Source organism: Eptatretus burgeri, unplaced genomic scaffold (genome assembly GCF_056783735.1).
Source record: "Eptatretus burgeri isolate ZD-2024b unplaced genomic scaffold, Ebu_testis_v1 Ebu_testis_scaffold_37, whole genome shotgun sequence".
NCBI classification, from domain to species: domain Eukaryota; kingdom Metazoa; phylum Chordata; class Myxini; order Myxiniformes; family Myxinidae; genus Eptatretus; species Eptatretus burgeri.
The window spans coordinates 116642-139509 of record NW_028221987.1 but is presented as its reverse complement, the minus strand read 5'-3'; the positions used below and the strand labels follow the sequence as shown (position 1 = coordinate 139509).

The 22868-nt window shown below is 38.2% G+C and overlaps 1 protein-coding gene across 1 annotated transcript in view; it reads left to right on the top strand.

Annotated features, from left to right (window-relative positions):
• The window catches only part of LOC147007723 (uncharacterized), a 62696-nt gene that overhangs the window by 8184 nt on the left and 31644 nt on the right, over positions 1 to 22868 (top strand). Inside the window, exon 2 of the mRNA XM_085866530.1 lies at positions 21806 to 22138. Coding sequence (XP_085722656.1) covers positions 21806 to 22138 — 333 coding nt within the window. The remainder of the gene's footprint in view (positions 1 to 21805; positions 22139 to 22868) is intronic.

Below are 22868 nucleotides of genomic sequence, written 5' to 3'. Positions count from 1 at the left end.
ATAATATTAATGCAGGTGTTCCCCAGAGCTCTGTGTTGGGGCCTTTGATTCTTCTTGACACAAAGGAGAAGCACCCGCTCCCAGAAGGAGCCGCCAGGGAGGGTTCGGTTATTATCCTTATTCAAACGAGTATTTCAAAATACCTCTCACTGCAGAATTCAAATAACCTCACTGCGCTGGAAAACGTGGGGACAGGAATACTGTCCTGTAAAGGGTGGAGACTTGTAATACCCTCTCTCACCTGGAGTGGTGCTGCACGATACACATTTACGTAGAATTTGCATTCTCCACCCCCCCCTCCCCAAAACCACCAGCAAAGATAAAACACCCCAATACACGAAAATTGGGGCCATGCTGATCCTATGTAGCAAGGATGGACAGAATTGGCCCAGAACTGTAGGAGTAGCACAACAAACAAACATACAAACCCACACACACACAAACACTGGTCCGCGAATTATCATGAGGATTATTCACTTGAATTCTCTGAGAGCAGATTGTGAAACATCACATCATATAATGCATGAAATCTCTCCATGCTCATACTTTGAAAACTATAGCACTTACAAAAGCGATGTATACAGTGATTTGTTTGCATGCAGATGAGGTATTAGATAATATGAGTGAGGAAAGTGAAAAAAAAACATTTGGACCAATTTATCGTCAAAAAACCATTGCAGCCTGTTCTACCTCAAGGCATTCATTGTTGAGCAGTCCCAACAAAATGGCAAATCAAGACCCCAACGAGGTTACTGAGGATGCGCCTGAAGACCCCAGAGAGTGAAGTGGCTGAGGATCGCCTCATGAAGGACATAATTAAATAAGACTGTAAATTGTCTTCAAAAGAGGTGTTTGAATAAACCCAAACACCCAATTCTCACTCTTGCACTTCCTTGGAGTTCCTTTAGTATGCATGCAAAGTTTCAGGCTGCGAGGTTTCATAGTTTTGGAGTTATGGAGGAGATAGTGACTGACCGAAGGACACACTGACACACTCTGATATTTATTTTTATAGATGAGGTAAATATGGTGATGTAAAAGACGGTACATCAACGGCCGTAAACTTCAGAAGAAACTTTTTTTTTCTTTTTTACAACAGCTTTTAAAACTTTTACTTTATTTCAATTGAATTATACATTTCAAGATCGGAAAAGATTGATCGGCTTGTTTTCACTTCTGAAAACCTTCCATTTAGTTGTACTTGGGCAAATATTTACACTGTCTTGATCAATCTAATGTGCCTTGCTCTCTGAGGGCAGGGGCACTTCGAGATTCAGACAAAGATGGCGGCTCATGCTCAGAATTACAGATCATGCTCCGAAATGCAAAGCAAGACTTGGAAAGACCATTCGCATCTCCTTTTACTCAAGAATGCACGGAGTAAAGTGTAACATGAATTCTCCACTTACACAAAGTGAGGATTCTTACCTTTTATCTTCATACCCAGTGATGATTCTTTCCTATTATCTTCACACCCAGTGAGGATCCTTACCTTTTATCTTTATACCCAGTGATGATTCTTTCCTTTTATCTTTATACCCAGTGAGGATCCTTACCTTTTATCTTTATACCCAGTGATGATTCTTACCTTTTATCGTTATACCCAGTGAGGATCCTTACCTTTTATCTTTATACCCAGTGAGGATTCTTACCTTTTATCTTTATACCCAGTGAGGATCCTTACTTTTATCTTTATACCCAGTGAGGATTCTTCCCTTTTATCTTCACACCCAGTGAGGATCCTTACGTTTTATCGTTATACCCAGTGAGGATCCTTACCTTTTATCTTTATACCCAGTGAGGATCCTTACCTTTTATCTTTATACCCAGTGAGGATTTCTACCTTTTTTCTTTATACCCAGTGAGGATCCTTACCTTTATTCTTTATACCCAGTGAAGATTCTGACCTTTTATCTTCACACCCAGTGAGGATCCTTACCTTTTATCGTTATACCCAGTGAGGAGCCTTACCTTCTATCTTTATACCGAGTGAGGATTCTTACCTTTTATCTCTGTACTCAATGAGGATTCTTACCTTTTATCTCTACACCCAGTGAGGAGCCTTACCTTCTATCTTTATACCGAGTGAGGATTCTTACCTTTTTTCTTTATACCCAGTGAGGATTCTTACCTTTTATCGTTATACCCAGTGAGGATCCTTACCTTTTATCTTTATACCCAGTGAGGATCCTTACCTTTTATCTTTATACCCAGTGAGGATTCTTACCTTTTATCTTTGTACCCAGTGAGGATTCCTACCTTGTATCTTTATACCCAGTGAGGATTTCTACCTTTTTTCTTTATACCCAGTGAGGATTCTTACCTTTTATCTTTATACCCAGTGAGGATCCTTACCTTTATTCTTTATACCCAGTGAAGATTCTTACCTTTTATCTTCACACCCAGTGAGGATCCTTACCTTTATTCTTTATACCCAGTGAAGATTCTTACCTTTTATCTTCACACCCAGTGAGGATCCTTACCTTTTATCTTCACACCCAGTGAGGATCCTTACCTTTTATCGTTATACCCAGTGAGGAGCCTTACCTTCTATCTTTATACCGAGTGAGGATTCTTACCTTTTATCTCTGTACTCAATGAGGATTCTTACCTTTTATCTCTACACCCAGTGAGGAGCCTTACCTTCTATCTTTATACCGAGTGAGGATCCTTACCTTTTTTCTTTATACCCAGTGAGGATTCTTACCTTTTATCTTTATACCCAGTGAGGATCCTTACCTTTTTTCTTTATACCCAGTGAGGATTCTTACCTTTTATCTTTGTACCCAGTGAGGATTCCTACCTTGTATCTTTATACCCAGTGAGGATTTCTACCTTTTTTCTTTATACCCAGTGAGGATTGTTACCTTTTATCTTTATACCCAGTGAGGATCCTTACTTTTTATCTTTATACCGAGTGAGGATCCTTACCTTTTTTCTTTATACCCAGTGAGGATTCTTACCTTTTATCTTTATACCCAGTGAGGATCCTTACCTTTTTTCTTTATACCCAGTGAAGATTCTTACCTTTTATCTTTATACCGAGTGAGGATTCTTGCTTTTTTTCTTTATACCCAGTGAGGATTTCTACATTTTTTCTTTATACCCAGTCAGGATTCTTACCTTATATCTTTATCCCGAGTGAGGATTCTTACCTTTTATCTTTATACCGAGTGAGGATTCTTGCCTTTTTTCTTTATACCCAGTGAATATTCCTACCTTTTTTCTTTATACCCAGTGAAGATTCTTACCTTTTATCTTCATACCGAGTGAGGATTCTTGCCTTTTTTCTTTATACCCAGTGAGGATTTCTACATTTTTTCTTTATACCCAGTCAGGATTCTTACCTTATATCTTTATCCCGAGTGAGGATTCTTACCTTATATCTTTATACCGAGTGAGGATTCTTACCTTTTATCTTTACACCCAGTGAGGATTCCTACCTTGTATCTTTATACCCAGTGAGGATTTCTACCTTTTTTCTTTATACCCAGTGAGGATTCTTACCTTTTATCTTTATACCCAGTGAGGATCCTTACCTTTTTTCTTTATACCCAGTGAAGATTCTTACCTTTTATCTTTATACCGAGTGAGGATTCTTACCTTTTTCTTTGTACCCAGTGAGGATTCTTACCTTTTTTCTTTGTACCCAGTGAAGATTCCTACCTTTTTTCTTTATACCCAGTGAAGATTCTTACCTTTGATCTTTATACCGAGTGAGGATTCTTGCCTTTTTCTCTATACCCAGTGAAGATTCCTACCTTTTTCTTGATACCCAGTGAGGATTCTTCCCTTTTATCTTCATACCGAGTGAGGATTCTTACCTTTTATCTTTATACCCAGTGAGGATCCTTACCTTTTTTCTTTATACCCAGTGAAGATTCTTACCTTTTATCTTTATACCGAGTGAGGATTCTTGCCTTTTTTCTTTATACCCAGTGAAGATTCCTACCTTTTTTCTTGATACCCAGTGAGGATTCTTCCCTTTTATCTTCATACCGAGTGAGGATTCTTACCTTTTATCTTTATACCCAGTGAGGATCCTTACCTTTTTTCTTTATACCCAGTGAGGATTCTTCCCTTTTATCTTTATACCCAGTGAGGATCCTTACCTTTTTTCTTTATACCCAGTGAGGATTCTTACCTTTTATCTTTGTACCCAGTGAGGATTCCTACCTTGTATCTTTATACCCAGTGAGGATTTCTACCTTTTTTCTTTATACCCAGTGAGGATCCTTACCTTTTTTCTTTATACCCAGTGAAGATTCTTACCTTTTATCTTTATACCGAGTGAGGATTCTTGCCTTTTTTCTTTATACCCAGTCAAGATTCCTACCTTTTTTCTTTATACCCAGTGAAGATTCTTACCTTTTATCTTTATACCGAGTGAGGATTCTTGCCTTTTTTCTTTATACCCAGTGAGGATTTCTACATTTTTTCTTTATACCCAGTCAGGATTCTTACCTTATATCTTTATCCCGAGTGAGGATTCTTACCTTATATCTTTATACCGAGTGAGGATTCTTACCTTTTATCTTTACACCCAGTGAGGATTCCTACCTTGTATCTTTATAGCCAGTGAGGATTTCTACCTTTTTTCTTTATACCCAGTGAGGATTCTTACCTTTTATCTTTATACCCAGTGAGGATTCTTACCTTTTATCTTTATACCCAGTGAGGATCCTTACTTTTATCTTTATACCCAGTGAGGATTCTTCCCTTTTATCTTCACACCCAGTGAGGATCCTTACCTTTTATCGTTATACCCAGTGAGGATCCTTACCTTTTATCTTTATACCCAGTGAGGATCCTTACCTTTTATCTTTATACCCAGTGAGGATTTCTACCTTTTTTCTTTATACCCAGTGAGGATTCTTACCTTTTATCTTTATACCCAGTGAGGATCCTTACCTTTATTCTTTATACCCAGTGAAGATTCTGACCTTTTATCTTCACACCCAGTGAGGATCCTTACCTTTATTCTTTATACCCAGTGAAGATTCTTACCTTTTATCTTCACACCCAGTGAGGATCCTTACCTTTTATCTTCACACCCAGTGAGGATCCTTACCTTTTATCGTTATACCCAGTGAGGAGCCTTACCTTCTATCTTTATACCGAGTGAGGATTCTTACCTTTTATCTCTGTACTCAATGAGGATTCTTACCTTTTATCTCTACACCCAGTGAGGAGCCTTACCTTCTATCTTTATACCGAGTGAGGATTCTTACCTTTTTTCTTTATACCCAGTGAGGATTCTTACCTTTTATCGTTATACCCAGTGAGGATCCTTACCTTTTATCTTTATACCCAGTGAGGATCCTTACCTTTTATCTTTATACCCAGTGAGGATTCTTACCTTTTATCTTTATACCCAGTGAGGATTCTTACCTTTTATCTTTGTACCCAGTGAGGATTCCTACCTTGTATCTTTATACCCAGTGAGGATTTCTACCTTTTTTCTTTATACCCAGTGAGGATTCTTACCTTTTATCTTTATACCCAGTGAGGATCCTTACCTTTATTCTTTATACCCAGTGAAGATTCTTACCTTTTATCTTCACACCCAGTGAGGATCCTTACCTTTATTCTTTATACCCAGTGAAGATTCTTACCTTTTATCTTCACACCCAGTGAGGATCCTTACCTTTTATCTTCACACCCAGTGAGGATCCTTACCTTTTATCGTTATACCCAGTGAGGAGCCTTACCTTCTATCTTTATACCGAGTGAGGATTCTTACCTTTTATCTCTGTACTCAATGATGATTCTTACCTTTTATCTCTACACCCAGTGAGGAGCCTTACCTTCTATCTTTATACCGAGTGAGGATCCTTACCTTTTTTCTTTATACCCAGTGAGGATTCTTACCTTTTATCTTTATACCCAGTGAGGATCCTTACCTTTTTTCTTTATACCCAGTGAGGATTCTTACCTTTTATCTTTGTACCCAGTGAGGATTCCTACCTTGTATCTTTATACCCAGTGAGGATTTCTACCTTTTTTCTTTATACCCAGTGAGGATTGTTACCTTTTATCTTTATACCCAGTGAGGATCCTTACCTTTTATCTTTATACCGAGTGAGGATCCTTACCTTTTTTCTTTATACCCAGTGAGGATTCTTACCTTTTATCTTTATACCCAGTGAGGATCCTTACCTTTTTTCTTTATACCCAGTGAAGATTCTTACCTTTTATCTTTATACCGAGTGAGGAATCTTGCCTTTTTTCTTTATACCCAGTGAGGATTTCTACATTTTTTCTTTATACCCAGTCAGGATTCTTACCTTATATCTTTATCCCGAGTGAGGATTCTTACCTTTTATCTTTATACCGAGTGAGGATTCTTGCCTTTTTTCTTTATACCCAGTGAATATTCCTACCTTTTTTCTTTATACCCAGTGAAGATTCTTACCTTTTATCTTCATACCGAGTGAGGATTCTTGCCTTTTTTCTTTATACCCAGTGAATATTCCTACCTTTTTTCTTTGTACCCAGTGAGGATTCCTACCTTGTATCTTTATACCCAGTGAGGATTTCTACCTTTTTTCTTTATACCCAGTGAGGATTCTTACCTTTTATCTTTATACCCAGTGAGGATCCTTACCTTTTTTCTTTATACCCAGTGAAGATTCTTACCTTTTATCTTTATACCGAGTGAGGATTCTTACCTTTTTCTTTGTACCCAGTGAGGATTCTTACCTTTTATCTTTACACCCAGTGAGGATTCCTACCTTGTATCTTTATACCCAGTGAGGATTTCTACCTTTTTTCTTTATACCCAGTGAGGATTCTTACCTTTTATCTTTATACCCAGTGAGGATCCTTACCTTTTTTCTTTATACCCAGTGAAGATTCTTACCTTTTATCTTTATACCGAGTGAGGATTCTTACCTTTTTCTTTGTACCCAGTGAGGATTCTTACCTTTTTTCTTTGTACCCAGTGAAGATTCCTACCTTTTTTCTTTATACCCAGTGAAGATTCTTACCTTTGATCTTTATACCGAGTGAGGATTCTTGCCTTTTTTCTCTATACCCAGTGAAGATTCCTACCTTTTTTCTTGATACCCAGTGAGGATTCTTCCCTTTTATCTTCATACCGAGTGAGGATTCTTACCTTTTATCTTTATACCCAGTGAGGATCCTTACCTTTTTTCTTTATACCCAGTGAAGATTCTTACCTTTTATCTTTATACCGAGTGAGGATTCTTGCCTTTTTTCTTTATACCCAGTGAAGATTCCTACCTTTTTTCTTGATACCCAGTGAGGATTCTTCCCTTTTATCTTCATACCGAGTGAGGATTCTTACCTTTTATCTTTATACCCAGTGAGGATCCTTACCTTTTTTCTTTATACCCAGTGAGGATTCTTCCCTTTTATCTTTATACCCAGTGAGGATCCTTACCTTTTTTCTTTATACCCAGTGAGGATTCTTACCTTTTATCTTTGTACCCAGTGAGGATTCCTACCTTGTATCTTTATACCCAGTGAGGATTTCTACCTTTTTTCTTTATACCCAGTGAGGATCCTTACCTTTTTTCTTTATACCCAGTGAAGATTCTTACCTTTTATCTTTATACCGAGTGAGGATTCTTGCCTTTTTTCTTTATACCCAGTGAGGATCCTTACCTTTTTTCTTTATACCCAGTGAAGATTCTTACCTTTTATCTTTATACCGAGTGAGGATTCTTACCTTTTTCTTTGTACCCAGTGAGGATTCTTACCTTTTTTCTTTGTACCCAGTGAAGATTCTTACCTTTTTTCTTTGTACCCAGTGAAGATTCCTACCTTTTTTCTTTATACCCAGTGAAGATTCTTACCTTTGATCTTTATACCGAGTGAGGATTCTTGCCTTTTTTCTTTATACCCAGTGAAGATTCCTACCTTTTTTCTTGATACCCAGTGAGGATTCTTCCCTTTTATCTTCATACCGAGTGAGGATTCTTACCTTTTATCTTTATACCCAGTGAGGATTCCTACCTTGTATCTTTATACCCAGTGAAGATTCTTACCTTTTATCTTTATACCCAGTGAAGATTCTTACCTTTTATCTTTATACCGAGTGAGGATTCTTGCCTTATATCTTTATACCCAGTGAGGATTCTTCCCTTTTATCTTTACACCCATTGAAGATTCTTACCTTTTATCTTTATACCCAGTGAGGATTCTTACCTTTTTTCTTTGTATCCAGTGAGGATTCTTCCCTTTTTTCTTTAAACGCAGTGAGGATTCTTACCTTTTATTTTTGTATCCAGTGAGGATTCTTACCTCTTATCTTTATACCCAGTGAGAATTCTTACCTTTTTCTTTGTACCTAGTGAGGATTCCTACCTTTTTTCTTTATACCCAGTGAAGATTCTTACCTTTTATCTTTATGCCGAGTGAGGATTCTTGCCTTTTTTCTTTATACGCAGTGAGGATTCTTACCTTTTATCTTTATACCCAGTGAGGATCCTTACTTTTATCTTTATACCCAGTGAGGATTCTTCCCTTTTATCTTCACACCCAGTGAGGATCCTTACCTTTTATCGTTATACCCAGTGAGGATCCTTACCTTTTATCTTTATACCCAGTGAGGATCCTTACCTTTTATCTTTATACCCAGTGAGGATTTCTACCTTTTTTCTTTATACCCAGTGAGGATTCTTACCTTTTATCTTTATACCCAGTGAGGATCCTTACCTTTATTCTTTATACCCAGTGAAGATTCTGACCTTTTATCTTCACACCCAGTGAGGATCCTTACCTTTATTCTTTATACCCAGTGAAGATTCTTACCTTTTATCTTCACACCCAGTGAGGATCCTTACCTTTTATCTTCACACCCAGTGAGGATCCTTACCTTTTATCGTTATACCCAGTGAGGAGCCTTACCTTCTATCTTTATACCGAGTGAGGATTCTTACCTTTTATCTCTGTACTCAATGAGGATTCTTACCTTTTATCTCTACACCCAGTGAGGAGCCTTACCTTCTATCTTTATACCGAGTGAGGATTCTTACCTTTTTTCTTTATACCCAGTGAGGATTCTTACCTTTTATCGTTATACCCAGTGAGGATCCTTACCTTTTATCTTTATACCCAGTGAGGATCCTTACCTTTTATCTTTATACCCAGTGAGGATTCTTACCTTTTATCTTTATACCCAGTGAGGATTCTTACCTTTTATCTTTGTACCCAGTGAGGATTCCTACCTTGTATCTTTATACCCAGTGAGGATTTCTACCTTTTTTCTTTATACCCAGTGAGGATTCTTACCTTTTATCTTTATACCCAGTGAGGATCCTTACCTTTATTCTTTATACCCAGTGAAGATTCTTACCTTTTATCTTCACACCCAGTGAGGATCCTTACCTTTATTCTTTATACCCAGTGAAGATTCTTACCTTTTATCTTCACACCCAGTGAGGATCCTTACCTTTTATCTTCACACCCAGTGAGGATCCTTACCTTTTATCGTTATACCCAGTGAGGAGCCTTACCTTCTATCTTTATACCGAGTGAGGATTCTTACCTTTTATCTCTGTACTCAATGAGGATTCTTACCTTTTATCTCTACACCCAGTGAGGAGCCTTACCTTCTATCTTTATACCGAGTGAGGATCCTTACCTTTTTTCTTTATACCCAGTGAGGATTCTTACCTTTTATCTTTATACCCAGTGAGGATCCTTACCTTTTTTCTTTATACCCAGTGAGGATTCTTACCTTTTATCTTTGTACCCAGTGAGGATTCCTACCTTGTATCTTTATACCCAGTGAGGATTTCTACCTTTTTTCTTTATACCCAGTGAGGATTGTTACCTTTTATCTTTATACCCAGTGAGGATCCTTACCTTTTATCTTTATACCGAGTGAGGATCCTTACCTTTTTTCTTTATACCCAGTGAGGATTCTTACCTTTTATCTTTATACCCAGTGAGGATCCTTACCTTTTTTCTTTATACCCAGTGAAGATTCTTACCTTTTATCTTTATACCGAGTGAGGATTCTTGCCTTTTTTCTTTATACCCAGTGAGGATTTCTACATTTTTTCTTTATACCCAGTCAGGATTCTTACCTTATATCTTTATCCCGAGTGAGGATTCTTACCTTTTATCTTTATACCGAGTGAGGATTCTTGCCTTTTTTTTTTATACCCAGTGAATATTCCTACCTTTTTTCTTTATACCCAGTGAAGATTCTTACCTTTTATCTTCATACCGAGTGAGGATTCTTGCCTTTTTCTTTATACCCAGTGAGGATTTCTACATTTTTTCTTTATACCCAGTCAGGATTCTTACCTTATATCTTTATACCGAGTGAGGATTCTTACCTTTTTCTTTGTACCCAGTGAGGATTCTTACCTTTTATCTTTACACCCAGTGAGGATTCCTACCTTGTATCTTTATACCCAGTGAGGATTTCTACCTTTTTTCTTTATACCCAGTGAGGATTCTTACCTTTTATCTTTATACCCAGTGAGGATCCTTACCTTTTTTCTTTATACCCAGTGAAGATTCTTACCTTTTATCTTTATACCGAGTGAGGATTCTTACCTTTTTCTTTGTACCCAGTGAGGATTCTTACCTTTTTTCTTTGTACCCAGTGAAGATTCCTACCTTTTTTCTTTATACCCAGTGAAGATTCTTACCTTTGATCTTTATACCGAGTGAGGATTCTTGCCTTTTTTCTCTATACCCAGTGAAGATTCCTACCTTTTTTCTTGATACCCAGTGAGGATTCTTCCCTTTTATCTTCATACCGAGTGAGGATTCTTACCTTTTATCTTTATACCCAGTGAGGATCCTTACCTTTTTTCTTTATACCCAGTGAAGATTCTTACCTTTTATCTTTATACCGAGTGCGGATTCTTGCCTTTTTTCTTTATACCCAGTGAAGATTCCTACCTTTTTTCTTGATACCCAGTGAGGATTCTTCCCTTTTATCTTCATACCGAGTGAGGATTCTTACCTTTTATCTTTATACCCAGTGAGGATCCTTACCTTTTTTCTTTATACCCAGTGAGGATTCTTCCCTTTTATCTTTATAACCGAGTGAGGATTCTTACCTTATATCTTTATACCGAGTGAGGATTCTTACCTTTTATCTTTACACCCAGTGAGGATTCCTACCTTGTATCTTTATACCCAGTGAGGATTTCTACCTTTTTCTTTATACCCAGTGAGGATTCTTACCTTTTATCTTTATACCCAGTGAGGATCCTTACCTTTTTTCTTTATACCCAGTGAAGATTCTTACCTTTTATCTTTATACCGAGTGAGGATTCTTACCTTTTTCTTTGTACCCAGTGAGGATTCTTACCTTTTTTCTTTGTACCCAGTGAAGATTCCTACCTTTTTTCTTTATACCCAGTGAAGATTCTTACCTTTGATCTTTATACCGAGTGAGGATTCTTGCCTTTTTTCTCTATACCCAGTGAAGATTCCTACCTTTTTTCTTGATACCCAGTGAGGATTCTTCCCTTTTATCTTCATACCGAGTGAGGATTCTTACCTTTTATCTTTATACCCAGTGAGGATCCTTACCTTTTTTCTTTATACCCAGTGAGGATTCTTCCCTTTTATCTTCATACCGAGTGAGGATTCTTACCTTTTATCTTTATACCCAGTGAGGATCCTTACCTTTTTTCTTTATACCCAGTGAGGATTCTTCCCTTTTATCTTTATACCCAGTGAGGATCCTTACCTTTTTTCTTTATACCCAGTGAGGATTCTTACCTTTTATCTTTGTACCCAGTGAGGATTCCTACCTTGTATCTTTATACCCAGTGAGGATTTCTACCTTTTTTCTTTATACCCAGTGAGGATCCTTACCTTTTTTCTTTATACCCAGTGAAGATTCTTACCTTTTATCTTTATACCGAGTGAGGATTCTTGCCTTTTTTCTTTATACGCAGTGAAGATTCCTACCTTTTTTCTTTATACCCAGTGAAGATTCTTACCTTTTATCTTTATACTGAGTGAGGATTCTTGCCTTTTTTCTTTATACCCAGTGAGGATTTCTACATTTTTTCTTTATACCCAGTCAGGATTCTTACCTTATATCTTTATACCGAGTGAGGATTCTTACCTTATATCTTTATACCGAGTGAGGATTCTTACCTTTTATCTTTACACCCAGTGAGGATTCCTACCTTGTATCTTTATAGCCAGTGAGGATTTCTACCTTTTTTCTTTATACCCAGTGAGGATTCTTACCTTTTATCTTTATACCCAGTGAGGATCCTTACCTTTTTTCTTTATACCCAGTGAAGATTCTTACCTTTTATCTTTATACCGAGTGAGGATTCTTACCTTTTTCTTTGTACCCAGTGAGGATTCTTACCTTTTTTCTTTGTACCCAGTGAAGATTCTTACCTTTTTTCTTTGTACCCAGTGAAGATTCCTACCTTTTTTCTTTATACCCAGTGAAGATTCTTACCTTTGATCTTTATACCGAGTGAGGATTCTTGCCTTTTTTCTTTATACCCAGTGAAGATTCCTACCTTTTTTCTTGATACCCAGTGAGGATTCTTCCCTTTTATCTTCATACTGAGTGAGGATTCTTACCTTTTATCTTTATACCCAGTGAGGATTCCTACCTTGTATCTTTATACCCAGTGAAGATTCTTACCTTTTATCTTTATACCCAGTGAAGATTCTTACCTTTTATCTTTATACCGAGTGAGGATTCTTGCCTTATATCTTTATACCCAGTGAGGATTCTTCCCTTTTATCTTTACACCCATTGAAGATTCTTACCTTTTATCTTTATACCCAGTGAGGATTCTTACCTTTTTTCTTTGTATCCAGTGAGGATTCTTCCCTTTTTTCTTTAAACGCAGTGAGGATTCTTACCTTTTATTTTTGTATCCAGTGAGGATTCTTACCTCTTATCTTTATACCCAGTGAGAATTCTTACCTTTTTCTTTGTACCTAGTGAGGATTCCTACCTTTTTTCTTTATACCCAGTGAAGATTCTTACCTTTTATCTTTATGCCGAGTGAGGATTCTTGCCTTTTTTCTTTATACCCAGTGAGGATTTCTACATTTTTTCTTTATACCCAGTCAGGATTCTTACCTTATATCTTTATACCGAGTGAGGATTCTTACCTTATATCTTTATACCGAGTGAGGATTCTTACCTTTTATCTTTATACCCAGTGAGGATTCCTACCTTGTATCTTTATACCCAGTGAGGATTTCTACCTTTTTTCTTTATACCCAGTGAGGATTCTTACCTTTTATCTTTATACCCAGTGAGGATCCTTACCTTTTTTCTTTATACCCAGTGAAGATTCTTACCTTTTATCTTTATACCGAGTGAGGATTCTTACCTTTTTCTTTGTACCCAGTGAGGATTCTTACCTTTTTTCTTTGTACCCAGTGAAGATTCTTACCTTTGATCTTTATACCGAGTGAGGATTCTTGCCTTTTTTCTTTATACCCAGTGAAGATTCCTACCTTTTTTCTTGATACCCAGTGAGGATTCTTCCCTTTTATCTTCATACCGAGTGAGGATTCTTACCTTTTATCTTTATACCCAGTGAGGATTCCTACCTTGTATCTTTATACCCAGTGAAGATTCTTACCTTTTATCTTTATACCCAGTGAAGATTCTTACCTTTTATCTTTATACCGAGTGAGGATTCTTGCCTTTTTTCTTTATACCCAGTGAAGATTCCTACCTTTTTTCTTTATACCCAGTGAAGATTCTTACCTTTTATCTTTATACCGAGTGAGGATTCTTGCCTTTTTTCTTTATACCCAGTGAGGATTTCTACATTTTTTCTTTATACCCAGTCAGGATTCTTACCTTATATCTTTATACCGAGTGAGGATTCTTACCTTATATCTTTATACCGAGTGAGGATTCTTACCTTTTATCTTTACACCCAGTGAGGATTCCTACCTTGTATCTTTATACCCAGTGAGGATTTCTACCTTTTTTCTTTATACCCAGTGAGGATTCTTACCTTTTATCTTTATACCCAGTGAGGATCCTTACCTTTTTTCTTTATACCCAGTGAAGATTCTTACCTTTTATCTTTATACCGAGTGAGGATTCTTACCTTTTTCTTTGTACCCAGTGAGGATTCTTACCTTTTTTCTTTGTACCCAGTGAAGATTCCTACCTTTTTTCTTTATACCCAGTGAAGATTCTTACCTTTGATCTTTATACCGAGTGAGGATTCTTGCCTTTTTTCTTTATACCCAGTGAAGATTCCTACCTTTTTTCTTGATACCCAGTGAGGATTCTTCCCTTTTATCTTCATACCGAGTGAGGATTCTTTCCTTTTATCTTTATACCCAGTGAGGATTCCTACCTTGTATCTTTATACCCAGTGAAGATTCTTACCTTTTATCTTTATACCCAGTGAAGATTCTTACCTTTTATCTTTATACCGAGTGAGGATTCTTGCCTTTTTTCTTTATACCCAGTGAAGATTCCTACCTTTTTTCTTTATACCCAGTGAAGATTCTTACCTTTTATCTTTATACCGAGTGAGGATTCTTGCCTTTTTTCTTTATACCCAGTGAGGATTTCTACATTTTTTCTTTATACCCAGTCAGGATTCTTACCTTATATCTTTATACCAAGTGAGGATTCTTACCTTATATCTTTATACCGAGTGAGGATTCTTACCTTTTATCTTTACACCCAGTGAGGATTCCTACCTTGTATCTTTATACCCAGTGAGGATTTCTACCTTTTTTCTTTATACCCAGTGAGGATTCTTACCTTTTATCTTTATACCCAGTGAGGATCCTTACCTTTTTTCTTTATACCCAGTGAAGATTCTTACCTTTTATCTTTATACCGAGTGAGGATTCTTACCTTTTTCTTTGTACCCAGTGAGGATTCTTACCTTTTTTCTTTGTACCCAGTGAAGATTCCTACCTTTTTTCTTTATACCCAGTGAAGATTCTTACCTTTGATCTTTATACCGAGTGAGGATTCTTGCCTTTTTTCTTTATACCCAGTGAAGATTCCTACCTTTTTTCTTGATACCCAGTGAGGATTCTTCCCTTTTATCTTCATACCGAGTGAGGATTCTTTCCTTTTATCTTTATACCCAGTGAGGATTCCTACCTTGTATCTTTATACCCAGTGAAGATTCTTACCTTTTATCTTTATACCCAGTGAAGATTCTTACCTTTTATCTTTATACCGAGTGAGGATTCTTGCCTTATATCTTTATACCCAGTGAGGATTCTTCCCTTTTATCTTTACACCCATTGAAGATTCTTACCTTTTATCTTTATACCCAGTGAGGATTCTTACCTTTTTTCTTTGTATCCAGTGAGGATTCTTCCCTTTTTTCTTTAAACGCAGTGAGGATTCTTACCTTTTATTTTTGTATCCAGTGAGGATTCTTACCTTTTATCTTTATACCCAGTGAGAATTCTTACCTTTTTCTTTGTACCTAGTGAGGATTCCTACCTTTTTTCTTTATACCCAGTGAAGATTCTTACCTTTTATCTTTATACCGAGTGAGGATTCTTGCCTTTTTTCTTTATACCCAGTGAGGATTTCTACATTTTTTCTTTATACCCAGTCAGGATTCTTACCTTATATCTTTATACCGAGTGAGGATTCTTACCTTATATCTTTATACCGAGTGAGGATTCTTACCTTTTATCTTTACACCCAGTGAGGATTCCTACCTTGTATCTTTATACCCAGTGAGGATTTCTACCTTTTTTCTTTATACCCAGTGAGGATTCTTACCTTTTATCTTTATACCCAGTGAGGATCCTTACCTTTTTTCTTTATACCCAGTGAAGATTCTTACCTTTTATCTTTATACCGAGTGAGGATTCTTACCTTTTTCTTTGTACCCAGTGAGGATTCTTACCTTTTTTCTTTGTACCCAGTGAAGATTCTTACCTTTGATCTTTATACCGAGTGAGGATTCTTGCCTTTTTTCTTTATACCCAGTGAAGATTCCTACCTTTTTTCTTGATACCCAGTGAGGATTCTTCCCTTTTATCTTCATACCGAGTGAGGATTCTTACCTTTTATCTTTATACCCAGTGAGGATTCCTACCTTGTATCTTTATACCCAGTGAAGATTCTTACCTTTTATCTTTATACCCAGTGAAGATTCTTACCTTTTATCTTTATACCGAGTGAGGATTCTTGCCTTATATCTTTATACCCAGTGAGGATTCTTCCCTTTTATCTTTACACCCATTGAGGATTCTTACCTTTTATCTTTATACCCAGTGAAGATTCTTACCTTTTTTCTTTGTATCCAGTGAGGATTCTTCCCTTTTTTCTTTAAACGCAGTGAGGATTCTTACCTTTTATTTTTGTATCCAGTGAGGATTCTTACCTTTTATCTTTATACCCAGTGAGAATTCTTACCTTTTTCTTTGTACCTAGTGAGGATTCTTACCTTTTTTCTTTGTACCCAGTGAGGATTCTTACCTTTTATCATACCCAATGATGAACTGCAGAGAGAGCGGTTAAAACAGCGAAGAAGATCCTCAAGCAGGAAGACCTTTTCCTTGCTCTACTGATCTACCACTCAACTCCCATCCCAGCTTTGGGAGCGAACCGAGCTGAGCTCATGTATGGTCGGAAACTACGGACAACACTACTGACCACACAATCTATGCTCAGGCCTGGTGTTGTCAACCATGATGTAGTGCAGGAGCGTGACGGTGCTACAAAGCATCAACAAAAGAAGTACTTTGATCGCAGATCACAACCTGTACCAGAGCTGCACCCTGGTGATCCTGTCGTTGTTAAAAGTTGCCTTTATACCCTTTATACCCAGTGAGGATTCTTTATACCCAGTGAGGATTCTTTATACCCAGTGAGGATTCTTACCATTTATCTTTACACCCAGTGAGGATTCTTACCTTTTATCTTGGAGATATGAGTTGGAAGCAGCCGGCTAAGGTGGTTCAGGAATCTGCTCCCCGGTCAGACATGGTGCAGCTTGGAGGAGAATGGGAGGTGAGGCGTAACCGCAAACACCTCAGACTACGTCCAGCAGAAGATCCAGCCGCAGGCAGGGAGCAGCGGACTGATCATGTTGAAAATCAACAGGCCCAGTCGATGGGACCACGACCTCAACTTCAGCCATCCAAGCAGATTCAACTCCAGCCCTCAAAGGAACAACCTGTCCAGACATCATGACAGCCACCGATTCTGAACTACACTCGCATTGGCAGAGCAGTCGTGAATCCAACCAGATTCCAGTAGCTGCTCATCGATATCCCTGGCTTTGGTTATGTTGAAGTCTAAAATGCTTAGCAGAAATCAAGGGGAGCTTTTGAAGTATGTAACTTAATTATTTTACAAGAATGAGATCGTGATGAAGGCTTTTGCTTCCCATGGTTCGCACAATCTGTTTGCTCATTGAATTGCAGTGTCACAAGTTAGTAAATTGATTTGCATCGATCTAAAAGTAAAGGGGAAGATATGTTGAGATTATATGTACAACAAGCTGACGGTAAAAGTGATGCAACCCGACAGTGTGAATGCATGTTTGTTCTGTGATGAGCATCTCCTGGTAAATTGCGAAGTCCTCGCCCATGTGCAATAAAAAGGAGGCCTTCAAGTCGAGCCCGTGTTGGAACATGGCGTGTTGTCAGACTCCATCGGTATCCTTAACGCATGAGCAATAAAGTCGATAAGTACGTGCATTACGGCCTTGGAGGCGCGACACAAGCGAGCGGTGTGACGATTTAAAAGCACGGAATCAGAATTGCTCCGTGTTAAACAGTGACAAGGTTCTCCACTTGTGACACCATGTTTCACACGTCTGTACATGAAGGAATAATAGGCGACACTTTCGGGGAACAATCGGTTGTCTTCAAATCTCACAATGTACGAACAATGCAGGCCCAACTCCTGTGCTGTACCCCACATGCATTGCACAGTCTCACCTTCAACATGCAACCCTCGGCTCCACCGACTGGTCGGAGGAACACAACATGTAACAAACGTGAAGTACATGATACTGCACATACACACGTACAACGTGCTGTACATACACACGTACAACGTGCTGTACATACACACGTACAACGTGCTGTACAAACACACATACAACGTGCTGTACATACACACGTACAACGTGCTGTACATACACACGTACAACGTGCTGTACATACACACGTACAACGTGCTGTACATACAAACGTACAACGTGCTGTACAAACACACATACAACGTGCTGTACATACACACGTACAACGTGCTGTACATACACACGTACAACGTGCTGTACATACACACATACAACGTGCTGTACATACACACGTACAACGTGCTGTACATACACACGTACAACGTGCTGTACAAACACACGTACAACGTGCTGTACATATACACGTACAACGTGCTGTACATACACACGTACAACGTGCTGTACATACACACGTACAACGTGCTGTACAAACACACATACAACGTGCTGTACATACACACGTACAACGTGCTGTACATACACACGTACAACGTGCTGTACATACACACGTACAACGTGCTGTACAAACACACATACAACGTGCTGTACATACACACGTACAACGTGCTGTACATACACTTTTTGCCGACATAACATATGGTCCATGGAATAGAAATAGATAAATGTCGCTTACAGTATTCGGAGATGTGTTATACTTTGTCATCGACTCAATATCTTGAATGCATCCACATTATAATGTTCAGCACAGTTTGCATTCTCAATCAAATGCTGTCCAATAGCAGATGCACACGATGTTGGGATTGATGCTGGGACCTTCCTAAAATCACGTACCGGCTGTATTCGTGTACCAATTGTGTTTTTACTGATGGACAAAGGGACATGCTGTTTGATTCTGTCAGTCAGAGTATGGGTAGTTCTGCCTACATACCGAGCATCACATCGGCACTTAAACTCACAAATAATCTTACTAAGTTTTGAGACAGGCAGAACATCCTTCTTAACTGCAGGAATCAAACGTCGAGAGGTGAAAATCGCTCTTGGACGAACAGCCAGATACGTGTTTGAGACACATCTTTTGATTTGTTCCTCATATCTTTGCTACGTTTTCCCTTTCCAAGGAATCTCGAGAAAGATCGGGCACTTTTCAGGACCCATCTTCCGTTCATCTCCAGCAGTGAGGAATTTGTGCATAAACCTCCTGATGATATACTCAGGACATCCACTCTCACTGAGGATGCTGGCAATCTTGTCCATCTCTGAATGAAGCTTGTTGTTGGAACATATCCTCTTTGCTCGACTCACTAATACATTGATCAAACCAATCTTGTATTTTGTTGAACTAAACGAGTCCCATCGAGTATACTAGCCGGTGAAAGTGGGCTTTCTAAAGATGTACGTAGTGAACGATGATGCAGATCTCTCCACGAGGATGTCCAGAAAGGGTAAGCAATTAGTGCATTCCAATTCCATCGAGAACTTGAGGGCAGGATGAAGAGAATTCAATTCATTCAAGAAGCGGTCACAGACTTCACAAGATTCACAGAGGCAATATATGTCATCCACACATCTGTAGTATACGATGGGGGATTGAGATACCTGCAACTTGGTCAACTTCTGCAATTCTTTATAACCAACAAAGATGTTTGCTTATGTTGGGCCCGAAGGAGAGTCCATGGCCACCCCATCAATTTGGACGAACATAAGGTTATTGAATCTAAACTCGGAATCTCTTGTCGCCATGTTCATCAATTTGACGAAGACAGATTCAAAAATGGGCGGATGTTCAAGTTCTATGTGATACAGCAAATGTGCGCCTTTATCGATGGTCTCTATCAAAGGGACATTTGTAAACAGGCTATCAATGTCAAAAGAACACATTACATTCTCCAAACCAGGAGGACACATGTCCCTTCTGGCATCAGCAAAGTGAAAGAATCTTTGATGACGAACCTGGAGACCGACTCGAGCGCTGGTTGCAGTAACTCTCCCAGCCATTTCACCAGCTGATGCTGGGCAGAGCCAACCATGGACAGAATTGGTCTCAGTAGAACATTCTGCTTGTGAACCTTCGATAGACCGTACATTCTCGGACGAAGAGAGCCTACCGGCTTGATCCTCTTATAATATTCCCTTTACAGTTCACCACGTTTATACAGTTGGAGCAACCTCTTACCAATTTCATTCTCTAAGCGTGACGTATAGTCATGTGTATCCACGCTTACCAGCTGTCGAAACTTGGACTGATCCTGAAGAATAACCAACATTGTGTTCACGTCGTCCACCTGATTTAAAATAACCACACCAGAGCCTTTGACAGGTTTACAGATGTGGATTTCAGGGTTTCTTCTTGAATTATTCATGGCAGTCATGCATTCCCTTTGTAAAGAGAAGTCAGAAAGGTCGTTTGGGGCCCCACAGTCGGCATATGCCAGATCACAAAGTCGGGCCTTCATCGCCTGATCTGCTTCAATGGAAACTGCATCATGTTTACTCAACTGCTCATGAAGAAGCTCAAACTCTGCAAAAACTTCCTCTCTTTTAATGTTGTTGTTTGGAATGCTGAACCCAAAACCAAGAGCAGGAACAAACCTCTTGGTGTCAGATAGGGAAAAGTCCGACAAATTGAGAACATGCTTAGAAGAATCACGAATGATAGAACCAAAACGTTTCACCTTTAAACGATCAATGTTTCGATATTTTCTCTGTCTTGCAGCCAATTCGACATGGTCATCAATCTTTGTGATATATCTACACAGACGGACCATGTCAAAGAAGGACAAAAACTCCCGTGCAAGCAGCCACTCTGTTCGCAAAGTGTGACGTAGGCCCGAGGATCGAGGTTGTGTTCTCCCTAGTTCATCCTGAAAAAACATGCACTCAACAGACGGACTTGATCTCATTCTGGAATGTTGTCCAACATGGGAATGAAGATGGGTCCTGAAAAGTGCCCGATCTACATCAACATTCCTTGGAAAGGGAAAATGTCGCCAAGATATGAGGAACAAATCAAAAGATGTCTCAAACACGTATCTGGCTGTTCGTCCAAGAGTGATTTTCACCTCTCGACGTCTGATTCCTGCAGTTAAGAAGGATGTTCTGCCTGCCTAAAAACTTAGCAATATTGTTTGTGAGTTCAAGTGCCGATGTAATGCTCGGTATGTAGGCAGAACTACCCAGACTCAGACTGACATAATCAAACAGCATGTCCCTTTGTCCATCAGGAAAAACACAATTGGTACACGAATACAGCCGGTACGTGCTTGAAGGAAGGTCCCAGCATCAATCCCAAAATCGTGTGCATCTGCTGTTAGACAGCATTTGATTGAGAATGCAAACTGTGCTGAACATTATAATGTGGATGCATTCAAGATATTGAGTCGAGGACGAAGTATAACACATCTCCGAATACTAGAAGCGACATTTATCTATTCCACCGACCCCATGTGATGTTGACAAAAAGAGATTGTCCACTCGCCTTGCTTATTTGTGCAAAGAAGAAGAGGAACACAAACTCACATCATGATCACGGAGGTTATGAAGACGATTCCACAACAGGATGATGGAATCCCAAGTTCAAATCCAACACAAGATGTTATACACATTTACATCTCTACCAATGTTTTGTAATTAATGTAAACGTCTAACGATGTCTCCAAATGTAAGAGTTAAACATATAATGTGTTGCATACAGTAAGCTCCTGCCAAAGTGCCTGACCCTAAAATATTTATAATGTAGTTTTAATCTTTATTCATCCAATTTAGATGTGTGCACTGGCCTGATATTGCCATCCTTGGAACAATCCCAAGAAGTTATCCAGTTACTACGAATACCTTGTACAAAACCCATTGTACCCATACCATGTTCTCCCTTCCCACAGTATTTGACGTCACGTACGAGGAGCAGGTTTACGGATTTACCGGAGGAACGGTCCTGTTACCATGTACACTCCGGTGTGAACCAAGCCAGGTCGGATCGGTGTCCCCAACTGGAGAGTGGTTCATGAAGAGTGCATCATCGTATTATCCTTATGATGTTTCTTTTTCCTCTCCGAGTTCAACAAATCGTTTCACATTTAATAAAACCAGAATGAATACCAACTGTTCTTTAACAATCACAAACCTGACGAAAACCGACACTGGGACTTATCACTTCAAGTTAAACGAACCGAGACAACAATCATGGGAATCTGGAATACGAGTGGAAGTTTATGGTGAGTTCATGAAAAAGAGTAGTCATTTAACAACCTGTTATAATTACATTATTATATACAACGGGAATATAACAACATATTGTAATTACTTTATTGTATACAATGGGAATATAACCTGTGATAATTACATTATTATATACAACGGGAATATAACCTGTTATAATTACATTATTATATACAACGGGAATATAACAACTTGTGATAATTACATTATTATATAAAACGGGAATATAACAACCTGTTATAATTACATTATTATATACAACGGGAATATAACCTGTTATAATTACATTATTATATACAACGGGAATATAACAACCTGTTATAATTACATTATTTTATACAGTGTTAATATAACAACCTGTTAGAATTACTTTATCAGAAATAACGTTAATATAACAACCTGAAATAATTACATTATTTTATACAACATAAACATAACAACCTGATGTAATTACTTGATCATATATAACATTAATATAACAACATGAAATAATGACATTATTTTATACAACGTTAATATCATAACCTGAAATAATTACATTATTTTATACAACGGGAATATAACCTGTTATAATTGCTTTATTATTTACAACGGGAATATAACCTCTGAGAATCACTTTATTACATACAACGTGAATATAACAACCTGGAACAATTACTTTATTATATCCAAACAGAATGTAACAACCTGTTATAATTACTTTATTTTATACAAACAGAATGTAAC